This window comes from Neophocaena asiaeorientalis, unplaced genomic scaffold, assembly GCF_003031525.2.
Source record: "Neophocaena asiaeorientalis asiaeorientalis breed wild unplaced genomic scaffold, Neophocaena_asiaeorientalis_V1.1 scaffold248, whole genome shotgun sequence".
In the NCBI taxonomy this organism is placed as follows: Eukaryota; Metazoa; Chordata; class Mammalia; order Artiodactyla; family Phocoenidae; genus Neophocaena; species Neophocaena asiaeorientalis.
In genome coordinates, this window is record NW_020185320.1 from 1,486,153 (window position 1) to 1,505,220 (window position 19,068).

The 19,068-nt window shown below is 48.0% G+C and overlaps 1 protein-coding gene and 1 long non-coding RNA gene across 3 annotated transcripts in view; one reads left to right on the forward strand and one right to left on the reverse strand.

Annotated features, from left to right (window-relative positions):
- Positions 1 to 232: 232 nt before the first annotated feature.
- Positions 233 to 19,068, reverse strand: part of NT5E (5'-nucleotidase ecto) — a 45,174-nt gene continuing 26,338 nt past the window's right edge. Inside the window, exons 4-9 of one of the 2 annotated variants that reach the window (XM_024733714.1) lie at positions 10,591 to 10,788; positions 9,288 to 9,442; positions 7,562 to 7,667; positions 6,622 to 6,771; positions 5,094 to 5,294; positions 233 to 2,237 (exon numbers count right to left, since the gene is read on the reverse strand). In XM_024733714.1, the coding sequence (XP_024589482.1) occupies positions 2,074 to 2,237; positions 5,094 to 5,294; positions 6,622 to 6,771; positions 7,562 to 7,667; positions 9,288 to 9,442; positions 10,591 to 10,788 (974 nt within the window). In that variant the 3' untranslated portion in view covers positions 233 to 2,073. The remainder of the gene's footprint in view (positions 2,238 to 5,093; positions 5,295 to 6,621; positions 6,772 to 7,561; positions 7,668 to 9,287; positions 9,443 to 10,590; positions 10,789 to 19,068) is intronic. The other variant, XM_024733715.1, reaches the window with a different exon arrangement.
- LOC112392163 (uncharacterized) lies at positions 9,081 to 10,540 on the forward strand. The gene is made up of 3 exons (XR_003001636.1): positions 9,081 to 9,150; positions 9,447 to 9,523; positions 10,180 to 10,540. It is a non-coding gene; the product is annotated as an uncharacterized LOC112392163 (long non-coding RNA).

Sequence of the window (19,068 nt, forward strand, 5' to 3'; positions counted from 1 at the left end):
TAGTAGTCTTACTTAAAATATCCTTTATTTACTGTTCTTTCCTACCTAAAAACTGCATGTATTTTTCTTGTTTTGGGGGTAAGAAGGGGGACAGGGAGAGTTAGTAGATGGCAGGGGGCTGATAATCAAGGGAAGTGATACCAGTGATGAACTGGCAAAGAGTTTTCCATCAGTCATATTGTCTTGGGTTATAGGTGTTTGCTTGAGAGAAGTAACTACCAGAGACAAGGAGTATATCTTCAATTTTATTGTTTGGAACCTACAATTGCAAAGTGTTTCCAGGTCATTTCTTAAACCACTGAATAATACATGTACACATATTTAGAAAACTTACAAAATGTTTTTTAAAAATTTGTGCTCCAATAGGATTTACCCTACTTTACAGGCCAAGCATAAGAAAATATACCCCAAATGCAATCTTATTGACATTTTCCTCTTACAGTCTATGGACATTTGGTTATTTAGGGCCAGTCTGTATACGCATAGAACCTAGGGCATTATTTTACTGCAACATTTACAAAGAGGTTGTGAAATTTAAAAGTATGTTTTGTATCAAGAATACCTAATAATTGTAAACATCAAGAAACATTCTCACTCTTCCATCCTTTAGCTGCTGTTCACTGACTCTGTGTAGGGTGAGGGCTCCCACTTCTTACTGAATCATTTCTACGGTAACGAGCAGGCTCACGTGGTCCCCCCACCCCCTTAAGCAAGTATTTGTTCCTTGTGCATAAATCATTCATTTCGTCGGTCTGGGTATTTCCTGAGCACCCGCTTAGAGGGGCACTCTCTCAGGCAGGAGTTCTCATAACTATGCCTGAGAATGACTGAGAGTGACTGTTCAGATTTGGAGGCAGAGCTGACTTTAGATTTAGGTATACCCCTTAAAAAAAATCAACCTTGGCTCCGCTCTGGATTTCCCATAACTGGGGGAGGGGGCGGAGTATGTGTGTGTGAGACTAGAATCAGTGCTGGCATCTTGCTGGGGAGAGACAGGTGCAGGTTTAGAGCTACACCTTCTCTAAGAAGGTTCTCTTCTCATGACACCTTCCCACTAGGAAGAAGGAAGAAAGAAGCAGAGGGAGAACTGATAGAATCTCATAAAATTATTAGTAGCTAACGCCATGTGTCAGGCACTCTGCTGCTACTCCTTAGCAAATACGTATTTAACAAGTGTAAATGGCCTTTAGCTCTGACTCTTCTATAATGTTAAGTTGGTCCTGGGCATCCTGGTCTTTCCTTCCCTTTCTCCCTGCCCCTTGACTGCGTTCTGCAGCTCCTGGCCTTTCCCATTATCTGCTGCACCTCTTGTCCCAGCTCCTCAAAGGCACACGGTGGTGCAGGAGAGAACGCCACCCTGTGTTTAGTCCGTTAAACTCCCTATAACAACACGTGCTGAAAAGGAAAAAACAGAGACCAGAAATAAAGCAGACTTGTTCTACATGAGTCTGGGGCTACGGATAGTAAAAAAGAGAGGAGACCATTAAGTATCTTCCTGAACAGTTAACTGGATATAATTGAAGGAGTGCGGGACTGAGGTCAGAAGGCTCAGGTGCAGGTCTGGGATCTGTCACTTTTAGCTATATGGCCTTAAACATGTCAATTCTTTCTGAGCTTTAGTTCCCTCATCTGTCAAATGGGAAAAACAATACCTGTCTTGCCTACCAGCGAAAGTTATGGGCATCAAATAAGATAGTGTGCTTAAAACTCCCTTGTAAATGATAAAGTTCTATGTAAACATAAGTTGTTTGGTGGATTAGAATGGATATAAAGGAGAAAAATGATGTGTATGTTTTAAAATTGTTTATAACGTTTTATTAAAATTTGCATATGTAAGCTAAAGATGGTTGGCCTTCTCCTCATGGGGCCCCTTTTCATTTCTTTTCTTGTGTGTTCGTTAAGTTGCTGATCCTGAGTGATGATGTCAGTGTCTTCGTTTACAACCCTCTAAGCTCAGCTTCTAGGAGACTGCAAGGATGGTCCACACCATCACAAAGCCAGTTCCTAAAAGGTAGACTTGACTCTCACTTGAGAAAAAAATACAGTTCCATTAATGGCAAGGAGAATTTTTGGCTATTGGTATAAAACTATGATCACTGCCAAAACTGAAAGAAGTATTAGAGAAAAACTTCCATGGCAATGACTTCCTGCAGAAAACTGGATCCGACCTTCAACTGCTGGATAAATTACTCTCATTTTTGAGATGTATGCGGAAACCACGTTGATATCTTGGTCACCTAGAAAAATACATACATTATTTTAACTACAGAAAAAATAATCATCAATTAACAGTAAGAAGGGGAAAGCCAATGTACTTCTCGAAAGTCCTTTGTAATTAGATATAAGAGGGAAGATATATTCCTTTCATAAGCAGGGATAAAGTGTCACAGAAGACAAGAACAATGGCGATCACAAGTGCAAAGAATCTGATTGCTTTTTTATGTTCCAGATGAGAAATGTGCCCATTGTCCAATATTGGATAATTGGGGGGAATAAATTGTCTAAGCTCTGAGATGACTCAATATAGAGGCTCTTGTCATCAATGCCTCTGAACCACTCCGGACTGAGGGCATTAGGGAACTGGGTCAATATCAGTTAGCTGAGACATAAAATTGGCTTGTTTTTTTTGGCTTGCCTGCTCAGGAATCATTTTCACGTAACTGATGCTGAGGCAATGGAGTCTTCACTTGCAAAAGAGAGGAGAACCGACAAATACTAATCGCCTGTAACTACAACAAACCCCTAGGGATCTGACAGACCTTTTTATTAAAAAAATGCCACACTACAGGGCTTCCCTGGTGGTGCAGTGGTTGAGAGTCCGCCTGCCGATGAAGGGGACACGGGTTCGTGCCCCGGTTTAGGAGGATCCCACATGCTGCGGAGCGGCTGGGCCCGTGAGCCATGGCCGCTGAGCCTGCGCGTCCGGAGCCTGTGCTCCGCAACGGGAGAGGCCACAGCAGTGAGAGGCCCGCGTACCGCAAAAAAAAAAAAAAAAATGCCACACTACAAATCATATATCTGATAGGGCGGTTAATATCCACAGTATATAAAGAATGTATACAACTCAAATACAGGTGACCAACAAGCACATGGAAAGATGCTCAACATCACTAATCATCAGGGAAATGCAAATAAAACCACAGTGAGATATCACGTCACGCCTGTTACAATGACTGTTATCAAAATGACAAGAAATAAGTGTTGGTGAGGATGTGGGGAAAAGGAACTCTAGTGCATCGTGTGCAGAAATGTAAATTTGTGCAGCCACTATAGAAAATAGTAGGAGGCTCCTCAAGACATTAAAAATAGAACTACCATATGATCCAGCAATTCCCCTCCTGGGTATTTATCTAAATAAAATGAAAATAGTAATTTGAAAAGATATATACGCCCCCCCCATGTTCATTGCAGCATTATTTACAATAGCCAAGATAAGGAAATGAGTGTCCATCAGTGGAAGAATGGATAAAGAAATGTGATATATATACACACACAATGGAATACTCTTCAGCCATAAAAAAATGGCCTCTTGCCATTTGCAACAACAGGGATGGACCTTGGGGACATTATGCTAAGTGAAATAATTCAGAGAAAGGAATACCACATGATCTCATTTATGTGGAATTCAACAATAAAAGCAAGCTCAGAAACAGAGAACAGACTGGTGGTTGCAAGAAAAAGTTATTACAGACTTCCAGTTATATAAAAAAATAAGCCCTGGGGATGTAATGTACAGCATAGTGAATATAGTTACTAATACTGTATTGCATATTTGAAAGATGCTACGAGGGTAGATCTTAAATATCCTTATTACAAGAAAAAAAAATTTTTTGTGATTATGTGAGGTGACAGATGTTAACTAGACTTATTGTGAGCATTTCGCAGTGTATACAGATGGTGAATCATTATGTTGTACACCTGAAACTAATATAATGTTATATGTCAATTATACCTCAATAAAAACAATATATTACTATCAATATAATACTTAAAAAGAACTCTTCTCTCTGCAGTGGTTCTCACCCCTGGGTATACATTAGAATCACTGGAAGAGACTTTTACCCCACCCAGGTAAATCAGAATCTCTTAAAAGTTGGGACCAGTGCATTGGTATTTAATTTAAAATGCTCCCCAAGTGATTCTAATGAAGAGCCAGGGTTGAGAAGCCTTAGGGCCAAGGCCTTGGGTGATGCACAGTCATCAACTTCTTTGTTTCATGCAGGGCTCTAGAGGACACCTTTCAAGCCTGCCTTTCCATTTCCTATCATGGGATGGGTGGAAGTGCCTGGCGCCTTTCCTCCCAGGAAGGGCTGTCTCCTTTGGCCTGGAACTGTCCTTCACCCTCCTTGGGATACACAGCGAAAATAGTAGTCCCCTATGACAAGGCTGAAGAGGAACCTGGCTGAGCTCCCTGGTGGAGACAGATGCAGGGAAGCTGTGCACGTGTCTTGTAAACACACTAGTTTCTGCCCTGGAGAACAGGAAGGGGTAGTGTACTGGCAGTGGACTCTATGCATAGGAGGTGGTTCTCAGTTGGATTTTAAAAAATGAGCAGGGGGTATAATGACCCTCACTGCTGCTGGAAATATCACCTGGGGTCAAGTGTGGTGGTTCCTATCATTTGCTCCAACGCACTGTGCAGAACGGGGCAGGGGACATATCCCATCCATGCCTACCTGACCTGTTTACACTAAAAGCTTCTTGAAGAAAGTTTAGATGATTTAATATAGTTTCCCACATCCAGCCTACAGTTCTAGAAGTCTGGTCTTTCTATAAGTGCCACACTGATTGATATTTCACAATTTAAATAGCTGGTTATATGTACTTAAAAGAGTTTTAAAACACATTTTATGTAAAAATGTTTTTCCCTGGGCTTGGGTGGATGGGTACGTGTGCTGGGGAGAGGCAGGGCAATATTCCCCCAGGCCGTGCTGCTGTTTCCCAACAAACAAAGCAGGAAGTGGTCGGCAATGTGGGGACGCATCTGGATTTCTGGCTTTGCCCTCCGAGCATTATGCGTAGCTCCCCTCTTGGGACCAGTTCTGTTCTCCGGTACCTCTGGGCTAGGGAGGGGTGGAGACACTTGTGCTTACCAGAGTCATGTTTTAACACTTCGTCTTTTATCATCCGGAATCCATCCCCACCCTTGGCAAGGAAGTTCGGGAGGATCACCTTGTACACCTCATCCATTCTGAGGGGCTCGTAACTGGGCACGCGACACTGGGTGCAAAGGACCTCTAATTTGACCACTCTTTCCCCGGGGTTTCGGGAAAGATCGTACACCACGTGAATTCCTAGAAAAGAAATGAGCCTGTATGTTTTCACTGGATCCAAAGGGAAATTTCTGTTTTCTAAGAAAGGGCCAAATCTGGAATTGGGGCACTGGGCTTAGTTTTCATTTAGTTTGAGCTTGAGTGAAATTTCAGCAACAGAGCTGAGGTGACATTGCAGCTACCCTATCTGGTTAGGTTTGTCCTTGAGTCCTTCTGGGAGGTCTGAGAACCCCCAGGAGGAAAACTGGCTCTGGCCCAGAGTGGGCGAGAGGTGACTCTGCAGGGAGAAAACAGACCTTTTTAAAATCCTAAGTTAATTGGTCCAGCAACTTGGTTCAGTGGCTCTGGAAAATGAGGAACAGATGACAGGCACAGAACCTTGCACCATCTTGATGACTAAGAGACGTTAATAATTTGGGCCTGGGTGACTTTCACAAAACATACGACTACCCAGCACTGTGCTGGGGCACCAGAGCCCTGGTGTTCCCTCCACTCTGTCCTGGAAAACGCAGAATATCTGGGCTACCCCACAGGCAGCAGCCTGGACCCCACCACACTCTGCAGCCCCTCGATCCCAGCAGCCGAGTGCCCTGCAGAGGGAAGACTTCACAAAGCAATCACAGCCCTCAGGTGCAGCCCGCTATCTACGGGCCGGAAACTCAGGCCAGAATGTGGAGTCAGAGTCAAACAAGATCATTCATATTAATTTAAAGTTGAATTCATTGGACTGTGGACTTAATTATTGACGAAAGCATTTCAGAAGTCCATGACAATTTGGGAAGCATTTGTTTTCCTTCCGTTTTCACTGCAATCCATGAGATAAGCAGGCCCATTTTCTCACCGTGCTCCTAGAGGCTGAGGGCTTGCCCCAGGTCCCGCTGGAACCAGAGCCAAGTTCCTATGTCTTGTCCAGACTGCCCCGCCCAGAAATCATCCTTGTTAATACTTATTGGACACTGCATTCCTTTGAACTTCTGTATGGTTCCAGGCACTCACAGAAAAAACAGACAAAAAAAACCCTTTTCTGTTTTTTTACGAAGAATATTGAATGTTGAAGCAACTAAGATTTTAATAGAAACTAGACCTCAAGGCAGCTGACCTGCTTAGAGTTTGGGGGGCCAGCTCCTGCCGAGACCATCCGATGTCCAAATCAGACTTGGCAAATGGTGCTCATTTTCGGGGCCTTGGGGCTCTGAAGCCAACCTACTCCAGTGGTCTGGCCATTGAAAAGGCTGTGCGTTGGTGTTGGGTGTGTGAAAACCCAAACAGGCCTGACCAAGAGGTTCTGGTAAGGGGGGAGCTAAGCCAACCAGCAGGAAAGCCCACCCCACCTTGCAAGGTGACTTACCGCCCACCTGCAGGAACTCCCCTGTGGACTGGCCGTAGCGGTACACGCTGTGCTCGAAGGCCTTCTTCAGGGTGGAGCCTTTTAATTGGACCAGGTCAAAGGTGCCTCCAAAGGGCAACACAGCAGCCAGGTTCTCCCAGGTAATTGTGCCTGAGGGTAGTCACAGATGAGGCGAGGAGGAAAACAGCTGGAGAACTAGCACACCCCATGGCCGGTGTCCTTTAGGACTGGCGGAGCAGGTGAAGGAGACACGGGGCACAGGGAGGCTCTGAGGACAGCACAGCTGCGTCTAAGTGTTCCTGACACTTAGGGGGAGGATGGAATCAAGAGGCTTCTGGCCGTGCCCTCCACCACTGAGGCTGACACTTTTTGACAGCGTTATAAGGGAAGACTACAACAGTGTCTTGAATATCTGTCTGGTTGGCTTGTTTTACCATATGCTATAATCCTGGATACCTGTAAATGCACTAGAGGAACTTATCCAGCTCTTTTTTTCCCAGCACCTAAGATGGGCAATTTTTTTTTTTGGCCATGCCGCATGGCATGTGGGCTCTTAGTTCCTCGACCAGGGATGGAACCTGTGCCCCCTGCAGGGGAAGCACAGAGTCCTAACCACTGGACCGCCAGGGACGTCCCAAGATGGGCAATTTTGTCCTCTTTCCAGATATCCAGGTGGAGGCCATCACTATTTTGCATACATCAGCCACCATATGCGTTTTGCCGTGTGAATCAGAAGTTGAGCTAAACCTTGGTGCCAGTAAGGCTGGCTGCTCCCTCTGTGAGCAAATGCATCCAAGAACACACAAGCCTGTGTGCGCCCTTCAGGTGGGGCACTGGCTCGAGTGGCCAAAGGGCCTGGCACGGTGGGGGGGGTCTTGGGGGACCGGTCAGACAGACAGCACGCTGAGCTGAGGCCGGGGGCTGGGAGCCGGGAGCATACCGTTGTTCCGCTCATCAATGGGTGACCGGATGCTGCCTCCGTTTAAAATGCACATGGACACGTGGTTCCAGGACATCTCATCCGGGTGTCTCAGGTTGTTGTTAATCTGCAACAGTAGCATGAATTTACACTCGTTATTCTGGGTCCTCCTCCTTAGGGTCAGTGCCCGGAACTTGGTTAGCTGCACCGGGCAAATAAAGCTGCTGTTCTCCTGCTCCTGTGTGTGCCCAGAGCTTTCTCAAGTGTAATTCATCAGAACTAGTCTTATGCTCTGAGAAGCAAACCTCAGATACTGTGACCAGTCCCAGGTCAGACTCTTGAGTAGCCAGTAGCTCTGAGCCCCTCTCCTAAGACCCCTGCAACCCGCCAGGCCAGGGGCCCTTAGCAAAGCCTGCACTTGAAGTAGGAGGAAGGAGCTTCTGTGCAGACTGACCCACGGGGCTGCTCCCCCCAGGGCTCCTCCAGGGCAGGACCCACATTTGCTCCTGAGGGCGGAGCCCAGAAGCCTTTCAACTCCAGACCTCAGGCCACAAAGGACCCTGGCATCCATGTCTAGGTCCCCAGCCAGTTCCCAAGTTGGCAATTTTGGATACAAGAGAGAGATGGGGGAGCCCCTGAAACGGGGGAGAGTTTCATTCTTCCTTTTCTTTTACAAAACATATGTTTAGTTACAAGAAATAAAACGAATTACATTCTCATTTGAAAAAATATGATGGTGGAAGAGGTGAGGGAGACACAGGGCCACAGGGCGGCTATGAGGGCAGCACAGCTGCAGTGTTCCTGATGCTTAGCGGGAGAAGGGCCTCATTCTCTCTTTGTCAGGTAAGCCCTGCTAGAGCCTGGGGTGTTTCCTTCCAGACCCGCCTCTGCACATTCACAACTCTGGCTTCTCGTTAGCTGCTTGTCTCGCACTGACCGTGCGATGCTGAGCCTCCAGCACTTGTCCCACCTTGGAAAGCGTGAGTGTCGTCATTTACTTGGCAGACATTTATTGAGTGTGGCTGCATCCTAGGTACCGGGCACCCGGCACCGAGGTGAGCCCAGACAAAGGAACAGCCTCTTGGGTGCCCCTGGGCATGGTGAGTCTCAGCTGGAGACCTCGGCTGCCCGCAGATAGGTGGACAGAGGGGTGTTTTTGGTGTGGGAACTCGCTCCAACATGGGACTTATTATTCTTGTGATAACTGCCTTGCTTGTGAAGGTGGTTCACACAAGGCCGAGTTCTCTGGGGTCAAGAGGACAGATCAGTGAAACACACTCTGGCCTAGTTAGGCCTAGGCAGATGTATTTAATTCTATGTCTACTTCTTGGGAGGAGCAGAGTTTGTGGATTCAGGTCATCTTACCAAAGGAAAGCAACATCCAATATTCAGACACCTAAGATGAGCACCTTGAAATAAAGGCTTCTGTCTTTTTTTTTTTGGCGGCACTGCGCAGCATGCAGAACTCACCTGAACAGGGATCGAACCTGCACCCCCTGCAGCGGAAGCATGGAATCTTAACCACTGGACCGCCAGGGAAGTCCAAGGCTGCCGTTCTTGTAAAGCAATAAAGGGATGGCCCACTGGTCTGGTTCGGGCACCTTCCCAAGGTACTCAGTGTGATTACACGCCAAGCTTTTGTCTGGGGACTAATTTCTAAAAGTCCTCAATTCTGTAACTGTCAGGTTGTCCGTCCTTGCATCCTTCCTCCCTAGGCACGGGCCCTGCTCTCCTGTGGACCACTCACCACAGCATCACAAATCAGGTTGCCCATGTTGCATTCTCGAAAGCGGCATGACTGAGTGGTGCCATCCAGATAGACAATTGTTTTCCCCAGTTCCTGGGTCGAGTAATTATCTAATTTTATCCTCCATTTGTTAATGTCTGCTTTTATGCTTGGATCTAGAAGAAAACAAACAAATCAGCCTGCAGTTAAAGCCTAAATGTTGGAGAAAGGCTCAAACGTCATTCAGCTCACCTGGCGTGAGTACACAGTTCTTTACCGTATTTGTGTACATTTTGATTTTGACTGGGAAATTTCCTTAGGAACCTCTGTTCCATTTCCTGGGAGTAAGACCCAGCTTGGATCTTAAAGACGTGCCAAGTAAATCAGCATCAACTCGTCACATCTGAATGAGTGTCTGCTGGCTCAATGGGGAGGGCATTAGTGGTGGGGAGACAATGAGAGGCCCAAGGGCAGGTATAAAGGGTTGAGACGTCCGGCTACAGGGTCCCGGCCCCTCCCTCTGGCTGTCAGGAGCTCTGGCTCTCCAGGGCCCCTGGTCACCCGTCCTTCCCTATCTGATCACGGTAAGCAGGAAAGGGCAGGCGAGAGAGAAGCACAGGAGGATGTTCATGTACACTGTATGAAATGCATCACATGGGGGCTTCCCTGGTGGTGCAGTAGTTGAGAGTCCGCCTGCCGATGCAGGGGACACGGGTTCGTGCCCCGGTCCAGGAGGATCCCACATGCCGCGCAGCGGCTGGGCCCGTGGACCATGGCCGCTGAGCCTGCGCGTCCGGAGCCTGTGCTCCGCGACGGGAGAGGCCACGGCAGTGAGGGGCCCGCATATCGCAAAAAAAAAAAAAAAAAAAAATGAAATGCATGACATGAAATGTCTTTTCGTTTTGATTCCCAGATCAAAAAGTAAGAAAGACACACGCATTTGAGGACCTGAAGCCCATGGAGACTGGGCCGCTTGCCCAGTTACACTGCTCCCTTTGCCCCAACAATCAGCTGTCCTCTGGACATGGGCCGAGAGTGGCTCTCCTGCGCCAGGGTGAAGCTGGAAGAGACACGAGAGGCAGCGACACAGTGTCTGATGCTGAGAGGGCTTGGAGGAGCACATGGGGCTTTTGCAATTCGTGTGTGTTTTAAATCTCCTTATCCACGAAGAGGGTAGAGTAAACTCAAGGGAGAAAGAAGCTCGGGTCTTCAAAAACATTGTCCTGAAACATTAACCAAAAAATAAAAAGGAAAAAAAAAAGAAAAAAGAAATCCAGCCACCAAATCTTTGCATTGGTGGATCACTGCCCTGAATTTCACGTACCTTCCAGAATGCTGCTGTTGAGAAGGATGGGATTTCCATGTGAAGTGACGACGTTTCCTTTTTCATCAAACTCGACCTTCAGATAGCCTAGGTATTTGCCAAAAGCATAGGCCTGGACCACGGGAACCTGCCGTCCGTCATCGGACGTGACTATGAATGGGTACTGCCCCGCCGGCACCTCTTTGGAAGGTGGAGTGCCTGCAATGAAAGATCCAAAGTTAATCAAGTGGGCCCTTGTTCATGGACGGCTGGGAGCCTGCAGGCTGCCGGCCAGGTGACTGCGAATTCTGAACTAACGATTTGCCAGCTGCTGCTCCACACAGCTGGTCTTTCAGAGCCCAGCTCGGGCATCTGCCCCTGTTTCCGAATGCCCTTTTGGCACGTGAATCCTTCCATTCTCAACCCAGCAGCGGTTGCTAAGCTCTTGCTAAGTCCTGGGCACCGTGCCCGGTGCTACGTGGCATACAAAGATGCGACACTGCTAAGACAGTCCCACCTCCATCCTGACCCTGGCTCCAATCTCACCAGCCGGGTGAAGCGGCCAAGCCACTTCACCTCACTGTGCTTCAGTTTCCCCATCTGTAAAATGGGCATAATAACGGGTTATTGCTGCCATCCTGGGCTTGGCAGTGCCAATTTCAAAGCCCTCGGGCGGCGGACTCTTGTGTCTACTGAGTCCTCCCTGGTGGCGGAGTCCTTCTGTGTGGGGGGAACGTGTCGGAGTCCCCGGTTTGGTGCTCCGGTGCTGTCGGGCTTCTGTGACGTGCAGAGGGGTACTCCGGGCGAGAGTGGGGCGGGGGGACGGCGGGTGCACAGGCAGGCTGTGGGCAGTGCCGACTCCTGAGGTCCAGTGTCTCACGGTGACCTCTAGAAAGGGTCCGCTCTTCACCGGGCCCAGAAAACCCCATACAATCATGCAAATCAACCGGTTCAAATCTTCGTGTTCACTTTAAGGACACTCGTGAAACTGCCCAGGCCAAAAGCCACCAAGTATCTGAAGGATGTCACTTTACAGAAGCAATGTGTGCCATTCCATCATTCCAACGGTGGAGTTGGTAGGTGCGCCCAGGCCAAACAGTGGGGCCGGACGCAGGGTCGGTGGCCTCCAAAAGGTGAATTGTTACTGCACACGCTCAAAAATGCAGAGAGTAATGCTGAGCTTAAGGGCTTAGATGCAGATTCTCTGGTCATGGAGCATGTTCAAGTGAACAAAGCCCCCAAGATGCGATGCAGGATTTATAGAGCTTGTGATCGGATCAACACAAGCTCTCCCTGCCACATTGAGATGATCCTTCGTGGAAAAGAACAGACTGTTACTAAACCAGAAGAGGAGGTTGCACAGAACAAAAAGATACCCCAGAAAAAAACTGAAGAAACAAAAACTTATTACCTGGGAATAAATGCCGCAAAAAAAAAAAATAAATAAATAAAAGAAAAAAAAGGCAAAATAACAATTCCTATTTCACAGGAATCTTGAGAGGATTAAACATTTAAACTCTCTTCCTGGGACTTCCCTGGTGGTCAAGACTCCATGCTCCCAATGCAGAGGGCTCGGGTTTGATCCCTGGTCAAGGAACTAGATCCCACGTGCCACAACTAAGTGTTCGCATGTCACAACTGAAGATCCTGTATGCCGCAACTAAGACCCGGCACAGCCAAATTAAAACAAAACAAAACTCTCTTGCAGGCTGCCTGGCACATAATAGATACTCAATAAATGTGTATTTCTTTTCCCCATGAGGGAATGGCAACCTCTAGAAACCCTAGACACACACTCCAGAGCTTAGACTCTTTAGTGGAAGATCAGCAGAAATGACAAGAAATTAACACAACATTGTAAATCAACTATACTCAATAAAAAATAGAAATGACAAAAGGCCATCCTTAGGTTTTTTTTTTTTTTTCATCCTTAGGTTTTGTTGCTGAGTTCTGTGTCCCCTCGGGTGCCTTGAGGAAGAGCCACATTCACTGGGGCGGCCGACTGGCACACAGACCTCCCGCCCCAGCCAGACCGCAGACCTGCCGGGTTCTGCTGAGTTCTGTCTCAAAGGGGAGCCCTGGGGAGAGCCTGGGAGCCACTTATCTCAAAGGGGAGCCAGAGGCTGAGTCCCATCCCAGCACGGTCTCCCGGACACACGCCGTGTGAGGGTGGGAGCCCGGCACTCGGAGCATGAGCCCTGGGCTCTGATCACCTGGCACGTTTCAGTTCTACAACTGCACCCCTCCTATGGGTGCCCTGTACTTCCCATCTCACCTCCGGCGAGAGCGGGATCTCATCTGGGCTGTTCTGAGTCAGAGACTATAGAACAGATACCTTTGACCCACTATTATTTCTATCACCTCCCTCTGCACACCCACTACCAGCGCTTCCTATTAGATGTTCACTGAGAGCCTGGAGAACTTCAGTTTGTGTTGGTTCCTCATTGGACCAGTTATGAGAGTCAGCCAGGAGCCAGCCCCGGGCTAGATCTCATTTAATCCTCCAGGAATCCCACGAGACAGCTCCTATTATTATCCCCACACTGTAGACCAGAAGACCAGTTGTCACAGGCATGTGTCCATGGTCACGCAGCTGGTATGTGAAGGAGGGCGGGTTGAAAAGCAGGGCTGTGAGACACCGGAGCTTATGTTCTCTCCACTGCCCAACACAGCCTACGACGTGCTGTTCTCAGAGAGCCTGCAAGAGCTGGTTTCCGAAGGGCACTCACCAAAGCAGGTGCAAGCCCAGTGGCTGCACCTTTGTGCCCCAAGCTGTGTCTGGGCTTCCCTTTTCACTGAAGACATTATGCTGTACACCTGGGTTTATGAAAAACCCAGTCCTGCCTTGCGCCTGAGCCAAAAGCAGCCCCTTTAGCTCAGTAACCACAGAGCAGAAGTGCTGCAAATACCAACATTTCACCAGCAGGAAATATTCATAGCTGTGGCCAATCTTAATTTCCCATTGTCTTGCTTCCTCTGGATAAAGAAGAAAGCCTTGGAATTTTATTTCTACAAAAGCACGGACTTGAGATCCAGTGCAGGCCGTGTCCCATCTCCATTTGCACAGGCTTACGGGTGGCCGGCAGATGGTGGCGGTGACTGCCATAGATGGTCTGATGCATTGAAGAGTAGCATTCGGTTTTGTGGTGGTCCTTGGACAGACCTGGAGCCTAGCCTTTACTTCAGGGGACGGGGATGTGGCAGTCCCTTCACCTTCTCAGCTGGGCACGGTTAGGGATGGTGGCTCATCCTCTGAGCCCAGAGAAGCCTGGCAACGTGCAGTTCCCATTATATCCACAAGGTGGCGCACAACACCTCGTCCAGGAGGAACAGGCCCTACATCTGTTTCAGAAAGGGGTCTGGCAGATTCCTGGAAACCCAAGAGAAGGGCAAGCCTGACTTCTTTAGCCTTTATTTTTTCTGCCTTCCATAAATATATCTGAGTTTAAACAGAACGTAAAAATTCGGAATCGAACTATGGGGTCAGATACCTCATCAGATCAGCTTGCTCTTTACAAATAGGAGCCACCAACCCCAGCTCCTGTAGCACAGGGGACTTTCTCCGGTGCTGAGTGGCCTTGATATGCCATTTGTTAGAACAAAAGATGTGTCATCTTCATCTCGGATGGACTTAATCGGAGACAAGGAGGACGTTTCCCACGTGGCTGAGACAATAACCAGTCTAGTTTGGCTCCAGTCTGCGTTCCCCACGGCTGGGCCCTCTCTGCTTCCTGTGCACTTGGCAACCCCAGAAAACCACTGGCAGAGAAAGCAATCCAGGGCTTCAGAGTTCCCACAGCACTCGATTCAGCCACAGAGGCTCACGCCCCAGATCGTCTCTCCACACACAAGAGCCACATATCTGTCTTTGGAAACGCAGCCTGTCCTCTTGGCAGGGGGAGAACTGTTTACCAGAACTCTATTCCAGCCTTTTGGCAAATCAGTCCTCTTGGAAGCAAGCCTTGGAGGAGCCAGGAGCTGTGGGGCTGACAGTTAGAGCTGGTAACAGGGCATTCCCTAGAACAGCGAGGGTGTCTGAGGGAACGTAACAGCAGCCCCTCAGGAATGCGGGCGTTCCCAGCTTAGGCCCAGGCAAGCGCCTGCCCAGCTGATACGGAGCAGGGCCCTGTGGGACTCCTGGGCACAAGACTCCTTGCTCGGCACCTGGCAAACAAACGCTATACTTTCCTTCATTACAACCTGGTGTCAGTGGACTGGCTTTTCTGCATGGTGGGTGAGCAGACCCACGTTCGCTTGGATAGCAACACTACAATTTTTGATGTGAGCATCATAGCCTATCAGACCCACACGATGTGGCCCAGCTTCATCTAGACCCTTCACCCTGCACTTCAGCAATCTTAGTTTCTCCCATTCCTAGACCACACCCGCCTCCATAGTCATGAATATAGAGTAAGACCTGGAACCAGAGGCCCACAGGCAAATTATTTACATCTTTTTGTTTCAGTTTATTCATCTGTAAAAGGAGAAAATAACAACACCTGCCTGAGAGGTTGTTTCGAGAATTAAAGAAGTTAAGCAGCACATGAAGCCTGACTCAGGTAAACGCCCAATAAAGGTTAGAGATAATTATTTACCAAGTTACCATATCATCTCTAATGATTTCCCAGACGTGGTCAGGCACTCCTATACCTGCTCTCCCAGCATTGTGGACTTCCTCCTTCACAGCGTGCTTTGTAATTACATATGATTGATTTCTTTGCATACTTAAAAAAAAAAAATCTGATCGGCATCAGGATCCCTTTCAAGCCAGTAAGTTCCATGTGGGCAGAGGCTGCTGTGTCTCTGGGGCTGGCCCAGCATATAGTAGGTGGTCAATAAATGTTGAACGACTGATTTTAAGTGGTTTAGCCAACAGTTCTCCAGAGATCAGACAAGATTTACATGCCCTTCCTGTGGAGGAATCCATATGTCAAGGGGAGTCATGCCCCATCCCCCAACCCCCCTCCATTCAATTTCCTCAACTAATGAGCTGGGTGGGGCTCATAAAGCCGAACACCTGCTTGTGGAGAGAATGGGTTTTGGTGCCAGCTCCCTTTTAATCTTGTTTCACAACCTTGGGAGAGACTTTTAACTCCTGGGACCTAAATTTATTTCCTGTATTTGTAAAACAAGAGATTTGATAGTGTTTGACACCAAAAGTAGTCTAATTTTTTTTTTTTTTTTTAAGTTATGAGCATCTTTCACATGCAGGAAGTCTTGTGGCATTGCAAGCCATGAAGTAGGCTGGCCGAGATGCCCTTTTCCCCCCAGGTAGTCAGGCCAGCTGCTGTCAAAAGGTGTTCCGCAACCAGAGGGGTGAGTCACTGTCTCCTCAGCCATCTCTGTACCCGACCCTGATACACAGGCTGTCATGTCTCCTCCAGAGAACTCAAGGGGCCACTGACATTCTCCATATTGGGACTCTGTCCCTCTGTTTTGTACATGCTTCGATATACTGCCCACATTCTGGCTCTTGGACATTCAGTGATGACCGGAAGGTCTAACAGTGATGACGTATCTTCAAGTGGTACCCAGAGTGGGCACAAACTCTCATGAAGTCCAATCCGGGCTGTCTGCCTGTACCCGGTCCTGACTGGCTGGGGTAAATAAGAGACCCCGGCAGGGTGGGAATGGGTTCACACACATTCACTCACTCAACAAACACCTCCAAGCTCCAACAAGTGCCCAGTGTGTGGGACTCCACTGTCCTGTGGAGCCAGGCCTGAGGGCTTCGCTTCATCTTTGTGAGGCCTGGAGAGGCCACTCACTGGGGAAAGTTTTCACTGGGAAAACTCTCCTCTCCTCTGCTGTCCATCACCCTCTTCTCTTCACGGAGGATCTAAGTCAGGGTGACTATCCTTCCAGACACCAGACTTCCCATTCGCTTTTTACATTATAGAACAGGGTTTTATATAAAAATTAAAAACAAAATCATAACAATGCAGCCATCCCCTGGTTCCATCACTATGGCCTGTTAAAATGCGAAGTCCAAAGGAACGGGCTGGAGAGAGAGAGACTGATTTTCATGTTAACATGCTTTGTAGTTCCATTTGAAATTAAAAAGGAGGTCCACAGGACCATGAATTGATGTAAATAAACCTGATATTTTTTTTTACGGAAAATCAGCATTTAGCTGGACAGGGCATTCCAGTGGTTCTGTACCCTGGGAAATGCTAGGTGTTTGTATTCAGTGAGGGTCTGAACTGCTGATTTCCACAAAGCATTAGCTTCGGCCACAGGGGCGGGCAGTGGAGCACACGATGCACAATTCAAATGGGCTCATCTCAGAACCTGGAGGACTTCTGGTGGGGAAGCCCGAAGCTCTGCTTCCGCAACATGACAGACGATTTGGAAATCTCCTTACACGTGAGACGCCAAAACTGACAACCGTATGAGTTTCTAGGTTTGGGGGAAATTAATAAACTGAGGACAAGAGATCTGAGTGAGGCACAGCCAGGCTGCTTGGGACAAAGCACCGCACTCCCGGTTTCTTATCTTTTAAAGGTAAGAAGATACATTTGGTCATTTGTGTATTTAGCTCAGATTCTCAAATTGAGTATATGCCTCTCCTTTTTAAAAAAATTAACACACATATTTATAAGAATTCAAGTTGTGAAAGTAACCAGATCAGGCCCAAGATGGAGCCGCTCATGCTAAGATTCCCATCAGCAAACCAGAACTCCACTGCGCTTCTGCGTGGCTCTCCCAGAACAGGCAGGCCCGGCGCTCCCAGCCCCGCAGGCCCATGCCACACAGGCTCCAAGACCTCCCTGCGCTCCACAGAAGGGAAGTTAACCGTCAGCAATGCCCAGGGCAACTTCCTTGTTTCTGCTCCCTTTGGTCTCTAAGACCCTATGGCCTCCTATAGCTCTTCCGAGCCCCCTTTTCTCTGCCACATGGGATGCTGCTCCGCCCATGAATTGCCAAATAAAAGCCTACTGATCAGTAAAGTGTCTGTGGAAAATTTTCTTTTCATAAACTTTAGGATTAATGGTTCAGTTTCTAGGGTTTAGAGAGGTTAAAAATTTTTTCTTTTTTATCAAAGTAAAACTAGCACGACTATTTGGCAAATGGAGAAGAAAAATTTAATTACAGTCCCACCCTGCCATAGCAATAACCAATATAATTTCTGTGAATTAAAAAATATATATATGTATGAAGAGAACAGACTTGTGGTGGCCAAGGGAGAGGGAGGGTGTGTGAGGGAAGGATTGGGAGTTTGGGATTAGCAGATGCAAACTAGTATATATAGAATGGATAAGCAACAAGGTCCTACTGTAGAGCACAGGGAACTATATTCAATATCTTGTGATACACCAAAATGGAAAAGAATATAAAAAAGAATGTAAATATATGTATAACTGAACCACTTTGCTGTACAGCAGAAATTAACACAACATTGTAAATCAAGTATACTTCAATTAAAAAAATATATGTAGGGCTTCCCTAGTGGCACAGTAGTTAAGAATCCGCCTGCCGATGCAGGGAACACGGGTTCGAGCCCTGGTCCGGGAAGATCCCACATGCCGCGGAGCAACTAGGCCCGTGCGCCACAACTGCTGAGCCTGCGCTCTAGAGCCCGTGAGCCACAACTACTGAGCCCACATGCCACAGCTACTGAAGCCTGAGCACCTAGAGCCTGTGCTCCGCAACGAGGAGCCACCACAATGAGAAGCCTGTGCACTGCAACGAAGAGTAGCCCCAGCTTGCTGCAACTAAAGAAAGCCCGCTCACAGCAACAAAGACCCAACGCAGCCATAAATAAATAAACAAAAACAAACAAATAAATAATAAATAAAATACGTATGCACGGATAGCAAAGAAGGGGAAATGGGTGGCAGAATCCGTTATAGGGAAAAAATCATTTTCTGTCTAGTAAACACCTGTGAGAGGACCAGGGTCCGCCAGGCTTCCCTAATGACGGTCTTGGGTCCTCGTTCCTCTCCTCCTCCGCAGGGGGAGGTGAGGCAGACCTGCCTGGAAGGACGGGTCCCCGACAATGATGGGGATGGTGGAGCAGGGGTGCGCACAAAGAGCTTAATTTTTTGCATAAAAATAGTGGGAGAAAACTTGAGTTTCAGGGGTAGCCTTGGATCAAGGGGGTGAGGACAGGAGTAACAAGAGGAGAACCGGAATGGGAGGAGGGCGGGCTGCGGAAGAAAGCCAGAAAGCCAGCCAGCGAGGCACGCCCTGGGGTGGCAGAGACTTGGAAGGCAGAGTCATCCCACGCTGCACAGCGGTGGGTCCCCTGCTGTGCGTAGCCGACTTGGAGGGAAGCTGCCTCATGTGGATGGAATTCAGGGAGATCAAGAAGAAAGGGCACTCTTCCATATTTGGGTCTCTGCTGCATGGACAAGAAGAATGGTTTGAAAGAGGCAAGAACAGGGGGGACACAAGTAAGAATCAGGACCTAGGGGATCAGGAAAAATAGAGGCTCCCCAAGGAATGATCAGATTTTGGGGGGAGGGGGTGAGAAGAGCTCCAGTGTTTCCCGAGTTT